Genomic DNA, 19,973 nt, shown 5'->3' on the forward strand with positions numbered 1-19,973 from the left:
GGCGTCCGGGTCCGGGCCGGCTGACCCGGCCGGCGCAAGGTGCCGACGGGCGGGCGGCGGGGGTGCCGGGCGGACACACGCGCACACGCTCCCGGAGGAGCCTTCTCTTGGGCTGCTCTTCCTCGGCCAGACGGAGAGCGGCAGTGTCTCCCCGCCCAGCATACACTCGGCCCGCGTCTCCCCCCGCGGCGGCTGCTCCTCGGCACCGCCAGCCCCAGCGCCGCTCCGGGGCGGGCGGCGGCGGCGGCGGGACCCGCGGAGCCGCTTTGTGTGCAGCCCAACGAGGGGCGGCGGCGCAACCACCTGACAGAGGCCCCGGCACTCGATGCACCTTCCGCCCGCATGAGGAGGAGGTAAAGGCGGCGCTGGCGTTGGCGTTGGCGGCGGCGGCTGCGACTCGGCTCCCGCCCTCGGGGGTGGAGGGAGGGAGGGAGGGGACGGAAGGGGAGCCCGGAGGAGGGTGCGCAGGACCGAGGCCCGGCGGGGCTGCCTGGAGGTGTCGGCCAGGCCTCGGCGGTGCGGGACTGCGCCGAGTCCCCGGGGGGCGGGCGAAGCCGCCAGGCTCCCTCGACCGAAGTTGAAGGAACAAAATGTGAAGTGCGGAGCCGCGTCAGCCGTTTCCTGGCGCGGGGCTAGGGTGCAGGGCGGCGGGTTTTCTCCACCCGCGGGGGTGGGGATCGGGCCGGGGAGGCGGGGGTCCCGGGGCTCGGCCCGGCTCGGGCGTTGCTGCCCGGTGGCCGCCGCAGCGTGCGCGTCCGCCCGGGTGTCTAGTTCTGCGGCCTAAGCCGAGCCCTCTAGGCCTCGCGTCTCGGCTCCTGGAGGGGACCGACCGGGCGGGGACTCGGCGCCTCTCCGACCGAGAGGGGACCGGGGGTGGGGGGGTCTCGTCGCCCTCCCCAGGCCGCCAAACTTCGCAGCCCGGCGGCGGGGGAGTGGATCTCATTGTGGAAAGGCGGACGGGGGAACTCCTGGCTCTGCCCGGTGCTTCCCGAGGCGGCGGCTGCGGGAGAGCCCCGTGGGCCCGGGGCTGGCGGGACCCGCCGGGTTAGGGGGCTGGCGGTCCTCGCAGGCTCCTGGGCTGCGGCGACCCAGGTGTCGGCGGGGCACGTCGGAGTCTTGGGCCTCCCGGGAGTTCGGGCCCTTTGCAGATGGGAGATTTTTTTTTTTTGAAATGGAAAAAAAAAAGAGGTTACAAAGTCGCCCCTTCCCCGCTGAACTTTTGTTTTCTGACCGATAGAGGCCGGTAGAGGACTGTGAAAGAAAAGTTGTCCCCCAGGATGGACTTCACCGCGCCGCCCAAGCCCGCCGCGGCCCTCTGTGGCGTCGTGAGTGCCGACGGGAAGATCGCTTACCCTCCGGGGGTGAAGGAGATCACCGACAAGATCACCACGGACGAGATGATCAAGCGGCTCAAGGTGAGCGAGCGGCTCGGGAGGGACGCGGGTGGTCTTCCCACACCGCGAGGCCTGGCCTTTAGTCTCATCGGCCAGCTTTTTTTTTTTTTTTTAAAGCTCTTTTTTCAACTTTTATTTTACTACCGCTGAAATCTTGTTTAATCTTGGGTAGATCTGTGAATAATACATTCATAGGCATTGTGTGGAGAATCAAAAAGTGTGTCTCTGTGCGTTTAATCTGTTCTCAGCATAAGAATTCAAGTGTTTTGAGGAGTGTCGTGCCCCCTCCCCCCACACTACAGCATACTTACTGTTCAGAGTAACTATTATTGCAGCCTTCAATAATTTCCTCAGGGAGGTTACTTCTCAGGAGGTTGGTTTAACCACAGCAGACATTACTAAATTGTCATCATTTCCAGTATCCAGAAGCTTAAATATATGTAGTATGGCTAAATTTTGACAGATGGTACAAACTTTTCAAAATCATGGTTTGGACTAAGATGATTTACATATACGTGTTCAAAGGGATTTTTAAGAGAGGGTATTAACGGCTCTTTTTAGAAGGAGCCAGTTATGTCTGGTGGCCTTAAGGTCAGGGTTGTAGATTTCAGCCCTTGTTTCAGCACTGCCTTGATTTCTGGTGGACAGAGATTGTGACTACAGTCTTCTAAGTTAAGTACTGTTCTTGTCATGGGGTCAGCTAGATATGGGATTGTCAGCCAGCTCATCTTTCACTTCCAGGAGACATCTGGCAACAAGGGAGATGGTTTTTTGGTTCTCACAGTAGGGCCTAGACTGGAGCAGGAAAAGAGTAGAGGAACAAGTGTTTCTAGGCGGAAACTTGAGGTAGGGTAGTCTAATAGAGGCTGGGAGTGATCCCAGAGATATTTCAGAAACTAGATCAAACTTGATGGGAAAGCTAAAACAAGTGTTGACTGTTTCTACCTTGGGTGCCTGGGTGAAATGATTTTCAGAAAATCTTGTGTCTTTGCTCAGAGCTGGTCTAGTCCCTAGTAAATGTTTACAGCTTGGCTAGTGGCCATTGAATAAAGTATTCCTGTAGTTTGGCTTTAAAACTTAGAGGCATCTCACCTGCTTGAGTGTGCATACCACTGTTACGGAAGACCTGGGGTTCAAGCCTCCAGTCTTTACCTACAAGGGGATGGTTTCATGAGCAAGTGTAGTGGTGTTTTTGGTGTCTCTTTTTCTAAACGTGTCCCCGGCCCCCCCCCCCACACACACTTTCCTCCTATTTCTGTCTCTACAAAAAAAAGAACAATGGTCACAGGGAGCAGTGAGGTTGTCCTGCTGCCAGTGAGCCCTGGTGGCAAAATGAATAAGAATAAACTTTAGAATAAACTTGTGTGTTTATAAGGAATAGAATACTAACATAAGTCTTCATACTAATAGTGGAAATGAAATGGAATGATTAGTCAATGACTTTTGTTTGTTTTATTTTAATGAAACAGAGACCAGAGAATTCCTCAGCTTAGGTGGTGTGAGGGACTGAACCTGGGATCTTGGAGCCTCAGGCATGAAAGTCTTTTGTACAACAATTATGCTATTCCCCCAGCTCCTACTCAGTAACTTCTTAAGGTTACATAGAGTGTTCTGAGCTATTAAAAATGTTGAGATGGGAGTTGGGTGGTGGCGCAATTAGTTAAGCACAGATGATGCAAAGCGCAAGGACCAGTGTAAGAATCCTGGTTCGAGCCCTCGGCTCCCCACCTGCAGGGGAGTCGCTTCACAAGCGGTGAAGCAGGTCTGCAGGTGTCTCTCTTTCCCCCTCTCTGTCTTCCCCTCCTCTCTCCATTTCTCTCTGTCCTATCCAACAATGACATCAATAACAACAACAATAATAACTACAACAGTAAAACAACAAGGGCAATAAAAGGAAATAAATATTTTTAAAAAATAAAAAATGATAAGGTAGAAAGCTGTGAGGTAAAAATATAGATTTTTTTTTTACAGGTTTGTTTATTATTTAACTCACCTCTGGCTTATGGTGGTGTGGGGGGTATTATTCTTTTTTAAAATATATTTATTTTGGGGGTCGGGCGGTGGCGCAAAGCGCAGGGACCGGCGTAAGGATCCCAGTTCGAGCCCCCAGCTCCCCACCTGCAGGGGAGTCGATTCACGGGAGGTGAAGCAGGTCTGCAGGTGTCTATCTTTCTCTCCCCCTCTGTCTTCCCCTCCTCTCTACATTTCTCTCTGTCCTATCCAACAACGAATTGCGTCAACAAGGGCAATAATAATAGCCACAACGAAGCTACAACAAGGGCAACAAAAAAAGGGGGGGGATAAATGGCCTCCAGGAGCGGTGAATTCATGGTGCAGGCACCGAGCCCAGCGAGAACCCTGGAGGAGGAAAAAAATATATATATTTATTTTACTTTAAAAGTTTTTTTTTTTTTTTTTTTTTTTTTTACCAGAGCACTGCTCAGCTCTGGTTTATGGTAGTGTGGAGAATTGAACCTGGGACTTTGGAGCATGAGAGTTCCTTTGCATAACCAGTAGGCTATCTAGCCCCGATCCTTTATTTTACTTTAATGAGAGACACCAGAACTTAGCTGTGGCTTACTGTGGTACAGGGAATTGAATCTGGGAAATTGGAGCCTTGGGCATAAAAGACATTGGATAACCACTTTGCTATCACCACTGCCCAAGATTAAAAAAAAATATATATATATATATATATATATATATATATATATATACACACACACACACACACACACACACACACACACGAAGGGAAGTGCCAAACGAGTCATTATTCCAAGACATGCTGTGCTGAGTTTTGAACGCAGGACCACATGCTTGAGAGTCCATTATGCCACCTCCTGGGTTGCCAGATCTTAATCTTTTGTTTTATTTTATTTTTTATTAAGAACATTGGAATCGGGGGCCAGGCAGTGATGTACCTGGTTAAGTGCACGTATTACCAAGTGCATAGACCTGGTTCAAGCCTCTGCTCCCCCCCCCCCCCCCCGGGAGTCTGCTTCTTGAGCAGTGAAGCAGGTCTGTAGGTGTCTTTCTTTCCCTATTTCCCTGTTCTCTCTCAATTTCTCTCTGTCCTAGCTAATTAAAAAAATTATGGCAACTGGGAGCAGTGGATTTGTAGTGCTGGTACTGAACACCAGCAATAACCCTGGTGGCAAGAAAAAAGGGGAGGAGGGGTCAGGTAATGGCACACCTGATTGAGAGCACATGTTATAATGCGTAAGGTCCTGGGTTTGAGTCCCCTGTCCCCACCTGCTATCTCCCCCTACCCTCTTGATTTCTTTTTTTTTTAAATATTTTATTTATTCCCTTTTGTTGCCCTTGTTGTTTTATTGTTGTAGTTATTATTGTTGTTGTCGTTGTTGGATAGGACAGAGAGAAATGGAGAGAGGAGGGGAAGATAGAGAGGAGGAGAGAAAGATAGACACCTGCAGACCTGCTTCACCGCCTGTGAAGCGACTCCCCTGCAGGTGTGGAGCCGGGGTTCGAACCGGGATCCTTATGCTGGTCCTTGTGCTTTGCGCCACCTGCGCTTAACTGGCTGCACTACAGCCTGACTCCCCCCTCTTGATTTCTAACGGTCTATCCAATAAATAAAGAATATTGGAACCTAGGACTAGGTGCTTACCCTGTAGAACACAAATGTTACCATTCCCAAGAACGGGGGTTCAAGCCCCAGGTCCCCACCTGTGAGGGGAGGGGAAGCTTCACAAACAATAAAGCAGTACAGCCAGTATCTGTCCCTATCCCAGTCCCCCCCAAATGTCAGACTTTATTAAAAATGGGGGGGGGGTAGTGCACCGAGTTAAGCATACATAGTGTGAAGCGCTAGGACCAGCACAAGGATCCCAGTTTGAGCCCCTGGCTCTCTACCTGTAGGGGGGTTCACTTCCTAAGCTGTGAAGCAGGCCTGCGGGTGTCTATCTTTCTCTCTCCCTTTCTGTCTTCCCTTGTGTTCAATTTCTCTCTGTCTTATCCAACAACAGCAACAACAATGGAAAAAATGGCTGCCAGGAGAAGTGGATTTATAGTGCAGGCATCAAGCCCCCTTTAACTCTGGAGGCAAAAAACAAGAAAAGAAACCTGTTGGGAACAGTGGAGTCTTGCAGGCATTGAAGCCAACATGATAAACCTGTGGCAGGGGGGAGATATTCAAAGTATTCTTTGGGGCTAAGTGGAGGAAGCTTTGGACTCGCAAGCATGAGCGGGTTTGATTTCTAGTAGTGCATGTGCCTGTGTGATGTCTGGTTCTCTCTCCTCCTAAATACATAGATTATCGGGACTTTGGGGTGGGAAGGTTGCTAAATGGTAGGATACTGAATATGCTTGTGTAAGGCCTCAGATTTAGTCCTCAACACCACCATGTGCCTGAGCTGACTGTGAAACTAAATCTTTTTAAAGTGAATATTGAAATCTTGAATTGTAGTGATGGATAATCAGATTTTTTTGTTTTTGCTGGGTAAGATGTCATCCAATTTGATAGGTGATGCACATGACTGATCAGGTGCACTATTTAGCTCTATATTGTGGTAGTGTTGGGGACTGAACCTGCGACTTCTGGTGCTCCCCTTGCATGAAAGTTGTGTAAACTGCTGAACATGGGTGTTGACAGGTCGATCCATACTCCCAGCCTCTTTCTCTTTACCTAGTGGGACAGAGGTCTGGGGAAGCAGGACTCCAGGACACATTAGTGGGGTCATCTGCCTAGGGAAGTCAGGTTGGCATCATAGTAGCATCTGGAACCTGGAGCCACCTTTTTTAATTCATACTCCCAGAACTTGGCAACTTTAGGAGCTTCATATAAGTGGAGTGATACATTACTTGTTCTTTTTGGACTGACTGACTTTCAGTCCATTCATTTGCTAACATTTAAGTTGCTTGCATCTTTTCTTATTTCATCATTTTGTGGACTTGGCTTGATTCTGCTCCAAATTGCTTACTGAACTTACTGGGTGGCATTTGATTAATGGTTAGAATGGCCTAGTAGATTCACACCAGAAGAAGGCTGGTTGGTGGCAAGCCCAGTAGAGCATATATTACCGTGTACAGAGGCCTAGGTTTAAGTCCGCCAGTCTCCACCTACAGGTTATGGTTGAATGGTCTTTCCAGTAAGCAAGTTCGGTGAATTCAGAGCTCTAAAACACCATGGGTAATGTTGCCAGTACATTTTTTAAAAAAAAATACATATATTAAAAAAAATTTTTTTTAATTCGTTGGATAGAGACAGCCAGAAATTGAGAGGAAAGAGAGTGATAGGGAGAGAGACAGAAAGACACCTGCAGCCCTGCTTCACCACTTGCAAAGCTTTCCTTCTGCAGGTGGGGATGGGGGGGGGCAGAGCTTGAACCTGGGTTCTTGTGCACTGTAACGTGTGTACTTAACGAGGTGCATCACCACCCAGCCTCACTTTTATTTTTAGCCAGAGCTCTCTGGCTAATGGTGGTGCCAAGGATTAAACCTGTCACCTCAAAATTCAACCATGAAAGTCTATTGCATAAGCCACTGTACAACCATCCCAGCCCACCAGTACTTATTAGTTTTTACTTATTTTTTTAATGTAACCAGAGCACTGCTCAGCCATGGTTTATGTGGTACTAGGGATTAAAACTGGGAGCCTCAAACCTGAAAGTTGTTTGCATAACCATAATTCTGTCTCCCCAGCCCTTAAAAAAATTTTTTTTATTGCCTCCAGGGTTATCACTAGGACATAGTACCTGCATGATGAATCCATGGTTCTTGGTCACCATATTTTTCTTTATTTTACTTTTTAAATTATCTTTATTTATTTATTGAATAGTGATTGCCAGAAGTTGAGAGGAAGGGAGAGGTTGAGAGGAACAGAGACAGACACCTGCAGATCTACTTCATCACTTCTGAAGCTTTCTCCCTATAGGTGGGGACTGGGAGCTTAACCTGGGTCCTTGGGCATTGTAACATGTATGCTCAACCAGGTGTGCCACCACCTGGCCACCTCTTTATTTCATTTTATATGACAGAGAACTGAGAGAGCAAGAAAGACATCTGCAACACTGCTTCACTACTCTTGAAGTTTCTCCCCCATGGGTGGGGATGAGGGGCTCAAACCCAGGTCCTTGTGCATGGTAGTGTGAGCAGTCTAAGTGTGGTACTGTCCATCCCTTACCTACCTGTACCGCTCCCCTCAATTTTTATTTGTGATTTATGGTGTGAGACAAGGTTGTAAGATTATATACTTCCACTATAGTATAGTACAGTGTGGTCTGCACCCACCACCAAATTTCTGAATCCTCACCTCCCACCTCCCAAGGATAGGCACCATAGTTCTCACAAAACCTTGGAGTTTGTTTGCTTCTGTTTTTTTTTTTTTTTTTTTTTTTTTTGCCTCCAGGGTTATTGCTGGGCTCAGTGCCTGCACCATGAATCCACTGCTCCTGGAGGCCATGTTTTCCTCCTTTTGTGCCCTTGTTGTTGTAGCCTTATTGTGGTTATTATTGTTGTTGTTGATGTCATTCGTTGCTGGATAGGACAGAGAAATGGAGAGAAGAGGGGAAGACGGGAGAGAAAGACAGACACCTGCAGACCTGCTTCACCGCTTGTGAAGTGACTCCCCTGCAGATGGGGAGCTGGGAGCTTGAGCACGCTTAACCTGCTGCACTATTCCCCCCACTTCTGTTTTTCCTCCATTCCTTCCTTCCTTCCTTCTTCCTTCCTTCCTTTCTTTCCCAGAGCCCTGCTCAGCCCTGACTTATGGTGTTGTACGGGGGGTGGAACCTGGGACTTTAGAGTCTCAAGCATGAGAATGTATTTGCATAACCATTATGCTATCCACCCCACCCTCATTTTTTATTTTTGTTGTTTCAAGTTTATGTGTATCAGTTCTAAATTCCACATGAAACTGTCCAATAGTTGTCATTTATCTCTTTGCTTATTTCACTTCTTCTTCTTCTAGCGTTTGCCCTTCTTCCTAAGCATAGTCATCTCCAGTTTCATCTGTTTTGTCCCAGAGGACACAATATCATCATTTTTGATTGCAGAGTAGTATTTCATTGAGTATATATCCCATAACTTTTATTTTTCTTTTTCCTCCAGGGTTATTACTAGGGGCTCAGTGCCAGCACTATGAATCCACGACTCCTGGTGGCCATCCCTTTTCTTTTTTATTTTCCATAGGACAGAGAGAAACTGAGCGGGGGGATGGGGGGAGACAGAGGGAGAGAAACAGAGAGACACCTGCAGATCTGTTTCATTGTTTAAGCAACACCACCCCCCCCACCCCCCCACCCCCCCACCCCTCGCAGGTGGTGAGCCGGAGGCTCAAAGTGGGGATCCCTGCACTGGTCCTTGGGCTTCATACTATGTGCGTTTAGCTTGGTGCACCACTACTTGACCCCCCAGTGTCCCATAACTTCTTGAGCCAGTCATCTTTTGATGAGCATTTTGGCTGATTCCACTCTGACTATTGTGAATAGCTAGTAACATAGGGATGGATATGTCCCTTTGAATTAGTGTTTCTCTGTCCTTTTGGTAAATGCCCAAGGATGGTATTATTGGATCACATTTTTACTTGTTTAAGGACTTTTCATACAGTCTTCCAAATGTGCTGCACTAATGTGCATTCTCAACAGCAGGGTAGCAGAGTTCCTTTTAATCCACAACCTTGCCAACACCTGTCATTTCCTGGTTTATGTAGGCCATTCTCACCAGTGTGAGGTAGAATCTCACTGCAGTTTTAATTCACATTTCTCTAATGATGAGTGAAATGGAACATTTCTTCAGACATCTGTGGGCCATATGTATCTCTTTAGAAAACTGTTTCTTTGATTACTTTTTGACCCCCACCCCCTATCCTGAGTTATACCAGTTCTTTATGCATGTTTGATATCCGTTGCTTGTTGGAAGTGTGATATCAGATATATTCTCTATTTACTGAGTTGCCTGGCATTTCTTGTATAGTTTCCTTTCAATGTGTAGAAGCTTTTTATTTTGATGCAGTCCCATATATTTAATCTTGCTGTGGTGTCTTTGCTTCCATCTTTATCTAAGTGAAAAAGTAGGCCTGGGTGTAGTGAAATCACTTGCGGGAAGCCCCACCCAGCTCAGCCAAAAAAATAAATGAAAGGTTTTGTAGCCATTTTTAATTCACCACAGGCTTCTCATGATAAGTGGAAATATATACTAACTAATACACTTTGTAGCTGTACTCAGTAAATTTGAAAAGCAGTAAGTACCAGCCAGGTGGTTCAGTAAATAGTCTTGCAAATATGAATTCACAAGCTCAGTTCAGGGCATATACCAGAGCAACCCCACCCCCACCCCCGTCACTGTTTCCTACTTATAAAAAAACCAAGTCTTTTAAAAAATTTAAAACAACCTGCTATATTTATAAAACATATCTGAGATTGGTGGTGGGGGAGATAGCATAATGGTTATGCAAAGAGACTTTCATGCCTGAGGCTTCAAGATCCCAGGTTCAGTCCCCCACCCTACCATAAGCCAGAGCTGAGCAGTGCTCTGGTAAAAAATAAATAAAAATAAAACTTAACTGATGTACTCTAAGATCTTAAAGCCCTGTTTATTTTATTTTATTTTTCTTAGTTTTTTAAAAATGTGATACTTTTCTGAAAAATCTTACTGGCTGATATTTCCCTCACAACCACAACATATTTTTTTTTAAAGATTTTATTTATTTATGAGAAAGTAGGAGAGAGAGAGAGAGAGAGAGAGAAAGAACCAGACATCACTCTGGTACATGTGCTGCCAGGGATCAAACTCAGGACCTCATGCTTGAGAGTCCAGTGCCTTGGCCACTGCACCACGTCCCAAAGCACTAAGTCTTTATTTTGAGATATTTCAGGCTTGGACAAGGTGGGGAAAATTCTAACTTCAGGTCCAGCCAGATAGCTCACTTGGTTAGTGTGCTCCTTTACAGTATGCACAACCAGGTTCTCACCCTGAAGGAAACTTTGGCCCTATGGTGTCTTTCATTGTGTCTCTCTCCCATCTACCCCGCCCACATAGCCTTAAAAAATTTTATCTTCTGTAGTTCGGGAGGTGATGCAGTGGATAAAGTGTTGGACTGTCAAGCTGAGGTTCTGAGTTCGATCCCTGGCAGCACATGTGTCAAGAGTGATATCTGGTTCTTTCTTTTCTTTCTTCTGCTATCCCTCATTAATTTTTTTATCTTCGACGCTCATCTTTTCACTTAGATTTTCCAGTTAATATTTTTCACCTCATTGCTTTTGTTTTCATACACACTCTTTTGTTCTTGCAGAGACTACATTCCACCTCCAAACGTTTTGTAATCATTATGCTGACTCCCCCATCCTCCATTTCTAAGTGTTAACAGCACATTCTCTTAGACAAGGGCAGATCTTAGTCTATCACAATTACCACTATCATACTCAAACAATTTAGTATTGGGGGCCAAGCAGCACTCTAGCTAAGAATTGTTTGGGGAGGGGCTGGGTGGTAGTGCAACTGGTTAAGCACACATGGTGCAAAGCGCAAGGACTGGGGTAAGGATCCCGGTTCGAGCCCCCAGCTTCGCACCTGCAGAGGAGTCACTTCACAAGCAAGTCAGCAGGTGTCTTTCTCTCCTCTCTGTCTTCCCCATCTTTCTCGATTTCTCTCTGTCCTATCCAACAACAGCAATAACAGCTATAACAACTACAAGGGCAACAAAATGGGAAAAATAGCACCAAGCCCCAACGATAACCCTAGAGGCAAAAAAAAAAAAAGTGTGTGGGGAGAGGGACGATGACATACTTGATAGAGCACATGTTGCCCATGCAAGAACTTAAGTTCAAGCCCTTACAGGGGGGAAGCTTCATGAGAAGTGAAGCAGTTCTGTAGGTATATCTCTGCCTCCCTTTCTACCCCCCCCCCATCAATTTCTCTTTGTCTTCATCCAAAATAAATAAATAGTAAAATGTTAAGAAATATATTTGTGGTTGGGAGGAGATAGCTTAATGGTTATGCAGAGACTCTTATGCCTGAGGCTTTAAAGTCACAAGTTGATTTTCCGAGTCACCATAAGCCAGACCTGAACAGTACTCTGGTGTAGAAAGAAAGAAGGTTAGAGAGAAGGAAAAGAGAGAGGAGAGAAAGAGACATTTGTTCAAAAAGACAGAGAGAGAAGATAAAGGAAAAGTATTCTAAAATAAATAACAAGAGCAAAGCCAGTGGGTAGGAGGGCCTAGTGGGGTTGAATTGTTATGTGGAAAACTGAGAAATGTTACACATGTACAGGCTACTATATTTTACTGTAGACTGTAAACCATTAATCCCCCGATAAAGTTTGAAAAAGCCAGTGGGTGGTGGCAAACCTGGTTAAGTACATGTGTTATCAGTATCAATCCTTTGGTTCCTGTAGGAAGCTCTGGTGCTATTCATAATAACATTCTCTCAGTTGCCCTAAAAATGTGTTTTTTTTCCCAGAAGTTGAGTTTTCCCCTCTCAAAATTTCAAGATAAACTAGACATAAATTTAGCATGTCTCTTCCCCCCCCATAATCTAAAAAGTCATCTCACTTTTTTTTTGTGCTATCATTCCAATGACATGCCCTTTTTTTTTTTTTCCCCCTCCAGGGTTATTGCTAGGGCTTGGTGCCTACAGACATGACATTTTTGAAGCGTTTGTCTTAGAGAAGGATTTCATGATTTGGATTTATCTCACTTCCCTATGCTTCAGGTTGAACTTTGTTTTTTCAGGTATGCTCCACAGGTGGTGTTGTCAAGGAATACACTTATCTACTGGATCGCAGCCCCCGTGTCGTGCCACCCCCCCCCCCCGTTTCCCCACATACAAAGATTTGTTTGAGAGACTGACATCAAAACACTACTCTGTCATATATATTGTCAGAGACCAGCCCCATATATCTCTGCTTCATAATATTATGAAGCACATTTTGCCCTACTGTTTATGCCAAATGTAACCATTTGGCTATCTCTTCCATTATAAAGTACATTTTTCCCTTTTGCAATTAATAATGTACAAGGTGGTAATTTTAAAAAGAACTTATTTTTTCATGATTTTTACTTGTTTTAGCATCTTCTCCAGTATTTTTTTTATTACTGATTTAATAATAATCAACAAGACCATAGGAAATGAGGGGCACGATTCCACACAATTTCCACCACCAGAGTTCCATATCCCATTCTCTCCATTGGAAGCTTTCTTGTTCTTTATTCCTCTGGGAACATGGGCCCAAGATCATTATGGGGTGCAGAAGGTGGGAGGTCTGGCTTCTGTAATTGCTTCTCCGCTGGACATGGGCGTTGACAAGTCGATCCATACTCCCAGCCTGTTTCTATCTTTCTCTAATGGGGTAGGACTCTGGAGAGGTGGGGTTCCAGGGCATGTTGGTGAGGTAATCCGGAACTCTGTGCCTTCTTTGTCCTTTTCAGCTTCCATTTGCCAGCCTAAGGGTGGTAACCATATATGGCTGTCTTGGTTCCAATTTGACCTCTCCTGCATACTTCCTCCACGACTAGCCTGGAAACCCTGCCCTCACACAGAATTCCCAGGTTTAAAGCAGCCTCCTTGCAGAGCATATGCCAGGTGTCTTCAAGCCACCATCTCGGCCCTATCCCTTTTCTAGTGTTTTTGTTGGTTTTTTTTTTTTTTTTTATTACCACAAAGGTTATCACTATAAATCCACTGCTTCTGGTGGCTGTTTTTTTCTTTCTATTTTATTTGATAGGATAGAGAGAAATTGAAAGAGGAGTGAGAGAAAGATAAAATACCTACAGACCTACTTCACCGATCATGAAGTACTATTCCCTGAAGGTAGGACTGGGGGCTTGAACCTGTGTCCTTGCAAATGGTAACAGGATCTCAACTGGGCACTCCACTTGGCCCCTTTTAGTATTTATAGAATTGTTGACTTTGAAATTTTGTCATTCCACTGATGTATTTGTTGACATTTTTCTGTGAAGACTCTCCCCTGTCCCCCATTAAAAAAAAATTCTCATGGAGGAGGCCAGGTGATGGCACAACCAGTTGCAAGGACCTGGGTTTGAGCTCCTGCTCCCCACCTGCAGAGGGAAAGCTTGATGAGAGATGAAGCAGATCTTCAGGTGTCTCTGTATCTCCCTCCCTCTGTCTCCCTTGCCCTCTCAATTTCTGTCTTATCTAATGAGAGAGATAGGAAAGGCTGCCTGGAGCAGTGGATTCATAGTGTAGCTGCCGAGCTCCAATGATAGTCCTGGTGGCAATAAAAAAATAAAATTACTCATGATTATTTACTTATTAGTAATTATTTTAAATATATTTATTCATTTATTATTGGATAGAGACAGTAATTGAGAAGGTAGGAGATAGGGAAAAAGACAGAGACACATGTGATGTTTTCCCTCTGCAGGTGGGGACCAGGGGCTTAAACCTGGGTCCTTGAACTGTAATGTGTATGCTCAACCAGGTGTGCCACTGCCTGGCCCCTGTTAATAATTATTAATTTGGGAGTCGGGCAGTAGCGCAGCGGGTTAAGTGCACGTGGCGCAAAGCCCAAGGACCGGAGTAAGGATCCTGGTTCAAGCCCCCAGCTCCCCATCTGCAGGGGAGTCACTTCACAAGCGGTGAAGCATGTCTGCAGGTGTCTACCTTTCTCTCCCTTTGTCTGTCTTCTCCTCCTCTCTCCATTTCTCTCTGTCCTATCCAACAATGACGACAACAATAAAACAACAAGGGCAACAAAAGGGAATAAATAAATAAATATTAAAAAAATAATAATATTAATTTGAGAGGGAAGGGGAGATGGGGAGAGACCGACACCTGCAGCATTCCTTCATTACTTATGAAACTTCTCCCCTGTAGGTGTGTACCAGGAGGGTCTTGAACTTGACTCCTTGTGCACTCTACTAGGTGCAGCAGTGTCCTGTCCAACCCCCAAATTTATATTTTATTTTATTACCTTACTTCTTCTACTAGGTGCAGCAGTGTCCTGCCCAACCCCAACATTTATATTTTATTTTATTATCTTACTTTTAATGTGAAATATACAGATAAAGGAGGGTGAGGAAAAGACAGAGAGAGACAGACAGACTAGAGCACTGCTCAGCTTTGGTGTGCTGGAAGGTTGAATCTGGGACTTTAGTGCCTCAGGCATGAAAGTCTTTGCATAACTACCATGCTGTCTCCCTAACTTATGAGTTTTTTACTTAGTGCATTATAATCTATTACTTAGTCTGTAGTCCTTTTGAAACTCAAATTGTATAGCCTGGGAAGTGGCACAATGGATATAACATTGGACTTCCAAGCATTAGGTCCTGAGTTTAATCCCTGACAGCACCTGTGTCAGAGTAATGTTTGGTTCTTTTCTTTCTCTCTGCCTCTTCATGGATAAATAAAAATCTTTTAAAATAAAAATAATTTTTAAAAAGAAACTCAAATTGCTCTAAATAATTATGCTGGCTTCTGTGTCCTTTCATAATTTCTATTATTTTTTTAGATTTTTTTATTTTGATATGTCTGTGAATCTTTGAGCACTTTTTAGTTTTCTGGTATAAGAAATCTTGTACTTTCCTGCCACAGATTTCTTCTAAAGAGCCCTGCTTTTCCTTTTAGCAGAGGATGGTATTTATAAACCAAGCTCTGAGAATCTGAAATTGTATTTCTGGGTTATAATGTTCAGACTCTTTCAGTGTGTAGAGTTAAGAAAAATAGACATAGACATACATTTACATTGCTTCTGGGTTACTTTGTGTGTGTGTGTACTTCAGGTAGAGATTAAGACATACAGAGAGGGAGAGACATTGCTGTATTGCACCATCATTCCTAAATTTTCTCCTTTTCACATTTGTGTCATCTTTTATTTTTATTTGGTTATAGTGTCCATTTTACTTTATATTTGTTTATTTATTTTCCCTTTTGTTGCCCTTGTTATTTTTTATTGTTGTAGTTATTCCTGTTGTTATTGTTGTCATTGTTGTTGGATAGGACAGAGAGAAATGGAGAGAGGAGGTAAAGAGAAATACAGACACCTGCAGACCTGCTTCACCACCTGTGAAGCAACTCCCTTGCAGGTGGGGAGCCGGGGGCTTGAATCGGATCCTTATGCCGGTCCTTGCGCTTCGCACCATGTGTGCTTAACCCACTGCGCTACTGCCCAATTCCCTTACTTATTTTTTTACCAGAACACTAAGTTTTGGCTTGTGGTGTGGGGTATTGAATTTGGGACCTTGAAGCCTCAGGCATGAAAGTCTGTTTTATAACCATTATCCTATTCCCCATCTTTTTCAAATTAATCTTAAAAAGAAAAATTGGGGGCAGGTAGTGGCGCACCTGGCTGAGCTCACGTTACAGTGCACCAGGACCCAGGTTCAAGTCCCGCTCCCCACCTGCAGGGGAAAGCTTCACGAGCTGTGAAGCAGGTTGAGCGAGAAGAAGCAATTTCTCTCAGTCCTATCTAACAGCAGCAGCAGCAACAACAACTCCACTGGGGAAAAGATGGCTACCAGGAGCAGTGGATTTGGAACCTCAGTGATCACCCTTGGAGGCAAAAAAGAAAGAAAGAAAGAAAGAAAAAAAAAGCCATTTGGGCTGGGCTGGGGAGATAGCATAATGGTTATACAAAAGACTAGCATGCCTGAGGCTTCCTAGGTCCCGGGTTCAAGACTAAATTTTAATCAATTTGTTAAGATAGAAATTGAGAGAAGCACTGCTTCACAGCTTGTGAAGCTTCCTACACCTTAGGTGAGGACTGAGAACTTAGACCTGGCCTCCACCCATTGACTTTTCAGATAGAAAAAGGGCAGAGTGAGTTGAGCACACCTTACCTTACCCCACCTGCAGGGAGGGTTTCATGAGCAGTAAAAGCAGTGCTGCAGATATCTGTCCTCTATCCCTCCATCTTAGTTTCTCTGTCTCTTTAATAAATAAAATTAAGGGAGTCAGGCGGTAGTGCAGCAGGTTAAGTGCAGGTGGCGCTAAGCACAAGGATCAGTGTAAGGACCCTGGTTGGAGCCCCTGGCTCCCCACCTGCAGGGGAGTCGCTTCACAGGCAGTGAAGCAGGTCTTTCTCTCCCCCTTTGCCTTCCCCTCCTCTCTGCATTTCTCTTTGTCCTATCCGATAACAACAACAATAATAACTACAACAATAAAACAACAAGGGCAACAAAAGGGAATAAATAAATAAGTAAATATAAAAAATTGTCCTGTTTTATAAAAAAATAAATAAAATTAAAACAAAACCTGAGGAGGTATAGTACTCTATCTCTTGGTGTGGTGTGTGATGGTTTAAGTCTGGGTCATGACATAGTAGATACCCTCCCAAATGAAGTATCTCACTGGATCCTAAAAAGAATGTTTTAAATCATAAGGAATACTAATTTTTTATTCCCTTTTGTCACTCTTGTTTTATTGTAGTTATTGTTGTTATTGATGTTGTTGCTGGATAGAATAGAGAGAAATGGTGAGAGATGGAGAAGACAGAAAGGGGAAGAGAAAGACAGACCTGCTTCACCGCCTGTGAAGAGACTCCCCTGCAGGTGGGGAACCGGGGGCTTGAACCAGGATCCTTACACTGATCCTTGTGCTTAGCGCGGCCTGTGCTTAACCCACTGCGCTACCACCCGACTCCCAGGAATACTATTCTTATTTTCCTTATTTGAACTTACAAATATAGTTTGTTGGGGCTTTTAAAATAATTCAAGTTGAATAGTTTGTATATAGTTGACTGATGAGTATTTTACTTTTGCCAAAATAATAGTGCCAGTGAATATTGATCAGTTTTGCAATTTTAACTGTGTTGCATTCCAAAGCTAATTATTCTTGTTTACATATGTGAGGTGATTCCTGTGGGATTTCTGAATCATGAGACAAAATGTTTATGTGACTTTATTATATTTCACTTCACTTTAATTATTTTCAAATTGGCAGTGCTTGAAATGTATGGTGGTAATTAAATATGTTCCAAATAGACAGTTAAACTATCTGCTAATAATAAATTTCTCTCTTTAACAATCCTCCCCCCCTTTTGCTATGATGTATCTTTCACTTTTTTTTTTTTTAATCTTTCAGATCGATATTCACTGGTACTCTTATTTTGGCAAAAGTAAAATTATTGTATCTTTCATTTTTAATTTATTTTTTATTTCTTTATTGGGGGGTTAATGTTTTACAGTCGACAGTAAATACAATAGTTTGTACCATGCAGAACATTTCTCAGTTTTCTGTATAACAATACAACCCCCACTAGGTCCTCTGTCACCCTTTTCCAGGACCTGAACTCTCCCCCCACCCACCCCAGAGACTTTTACTTTGGTCTAATACACCAACTCCAGTTCAGGTTCTACTTGTGTTTTCTCTTCTGATCTTGTTTTTCATCTTCTGCCTGAGAGTGAGATCATCCCATATCCATCCTTCTGTTTGTTTGTTTCTTTCTTTTTCTTTTTCTTTCTTTTTTTTTTTTTTTTTTTTACTATTCCCTTTTGTTGCCCTTGTTTTAGTGTAGTTATTGTTGTTATATCATTGTTGTTGGATAGAACAGAGAGAAATTGAGAGAGGAGGGGAGACAAAGAGGGAGAGAGAAAGATAGACACCTGCAGACCTGTTTCACCACCTGTAAAGCGACTCCCCTGCAGGTGGGGAGCCGGGGGCTTGAACCGGGATCCTTGCGCTTTGTGCCACCTGCGCTTAACCTGCTGCGCTACCGCCCGACTCCCCCATCCTTCTGTTTCTAACTTATTTCACTTCTTGCTCCTCTTTTTTATTTTATCTGAGGTCTGTTTTATCTTGGATCTACTGAAAAATACTCAGCCACTGTTTTTTTTTTTTTGATTCCAGGCTTATCACTGGGGCTCTGTGCCTGCACTACAAATCCACTGCTCCTGGAGGCCAATTTTTCCATTTTGTTGTTATTATTGTTGTCATTGCTGTTGTTACTGTTATTGTTGATGTTGTTGCTGGATAGAACAGAGAGAGATTGAGAGAGGAGGGGAAGACAGAGAGGGAGAAAGATACCTGTAGACCTGCTTCACCACTTGATCCTTAACACCAGTTCTTGAATTTCACTTCATGTGTGCTTAACCCGGTGTGCCACTGCCCAGCCCCCTGTCCAAAAAAAATTTTTTTTTTTTCCTCCAGGGTTATTGCTGGGCTCGGTGCCTGCACCATGAATCCACCGCTCCTGGAGGCCATCCCCCCCCCCCTTTTTTGTTGCCCTAGTTGTTGCAGCCTCGTTATTATTGCCATTGTTGACATTGCTTTGTTGTTGGATAGGACAGAGAGAAATGGAGAGAGGAGGGGAAGGCAGAGAGAGAGGGGGAGAGAAAGATAGACACCTGCAGACCTGCTTCACCGCCTGTGAAGCAACTCCCCTGCGGGTGGGGAGCCGGGGGCTCGAGCCAGGATCCTTACGCTGGTCCCTGCGCTTTGCGCCACGTGCGCTTATCCCACTGCGCCACCGCCCGACCCCCCCCACCCCAATTTTTTTAAAGGTTTATTTTATATGTTTGTTTATGGTGGGGGCATGCATCACTGTTATATGCTATATTGGGGGAATCAAACCTGGGACCTCATGCTTAAGAAGCCAATGCTTTATCCACTGCACCAACTCCTGGGTCTCTATCTAAATATTTTACCTTAAAAAAAATTTTTTTTTTTTAAATTTATTAATGAGAAAGGTAGAAGGAGAGAGAGATAGAACCAGATGTCACTCTGGTACAGGTGCTGCCAGGGATTGAACTCAGGACCTTATGCTTGAGAAACCAGTGCTTTATCCATTGTGCCACCTCCCAGACCACACTCTAAATATTTTCTTTCATCATTTTCTCTTTACTATCTCCAGTATGTTTTATAACATTTCATATTTTGATATAGTTTTTCTTTTCTGCTGGAACTCTCCATTGTTGATGTATGTTCACTTTTTCTACATTACCTTTTTTTTAATATATGATTTTTCTATTGGATAGAGAAATTGAGAGGGGTGAGAGAGAGGAGACTTCTGCAGCCCTGCTTCACCACTTGTGAAGCTTTCCCCCTGCAGGTGGGGGCCAGGGGTTTGAACCTTGGTCCTTGCCTACTGTAATGTGTGTACCTAATCAGCTGTACCACCGCCTGGCTCCTGCATTACCTTTTAAATTTTTATTTTATTTCATTTTTAATACCAAGGCACTGCTCAGATCTGACTTATGCTGGTGTGGGGAATTGAACCTGGGATGTTGGATCCTCAGTTATGACAGTGTCTTTGTATAACCATTATGCTGTCTGTACCCCACACACACACACACACATTATCTTTTAAAAAATAGTTTTACACTTCATTATTTGATAGGCCAGAGAAATTGAGGAAGGGGAGAAAGGGAAAGAGACACCTGGAGCACTTCACTGCTTGTAAAGCTTCCCCTCCTGCAGATAGGGACCAGGAGACTTGAACCTGGGTCCTTGAGCATGGTAATATATTAATTATAGCTATTTAAAAATATTTGTCTTACAGCTTTGGCATAGGGGACCTATCTCCAGTCCTGCTTACATTGATTTTTTTTTTTCCTTATCTCTTAGCAGTGGGTCTTCTCCACCAAACTGTTTTATTGAACACTGAACTTATTAAGAACCAGTAGAGCTTGAGGTAAATAGTATTTGTGTGGACTGGTGGCCCAG

The 19,973-nt window shown here is 44.4% G+C and overlaps 1 protein-coding gene across 6 annotated transcripts in view; it reads left to right on the forward strand.

Annotated features, from left to right (window-relative positions):
* The first annotated feature begins 207 nt into the window (after positions 1–207).
* The window catches only part of PDS5A (PDS5 cohesin associated factor A), a 140,881-nt gene continuing 121,115 nt past the window's right edge, over positions 208–19,973 (forward strand). For 5 of the 6 annotated variants that reach the window (XM_060188161.1, XM_060188163.1, XM_060188164.1 and 2 more), the window contains exons 1-2: positions 208–353; positions 1,238–1,415. In XM_060188161.1, the coding sequence (XP_060044144.1) occupies positions 1,278–1,415 (138 nt within the window). In that variant the 5' untranslated portion in view covers positions 208–353; positions 1,238–1,277. Of the gene's footprint in view, positions 354–438; positions 598–1,237; positions 1,416–19,973 lie in introns of those variants that run through there. The other variant, XM_060188162.1, reaches the window with a different exon arrangement.

Source organism: Erinaceus europaeus, chromosome 3, assembly GCF_950295315.1.
Source record: "Erinaceus europaeus chromosome 3, mEriEur2.1, whole genome shotgun sequence".
Classification (NCBI taxonomy): domain Eukaryota; kingdom Metazoa; phylum Chordata; class Mammalia; order Eulipotyphla; family Erinaceidae; genus Erinaceus; species Erinaceus europaeus.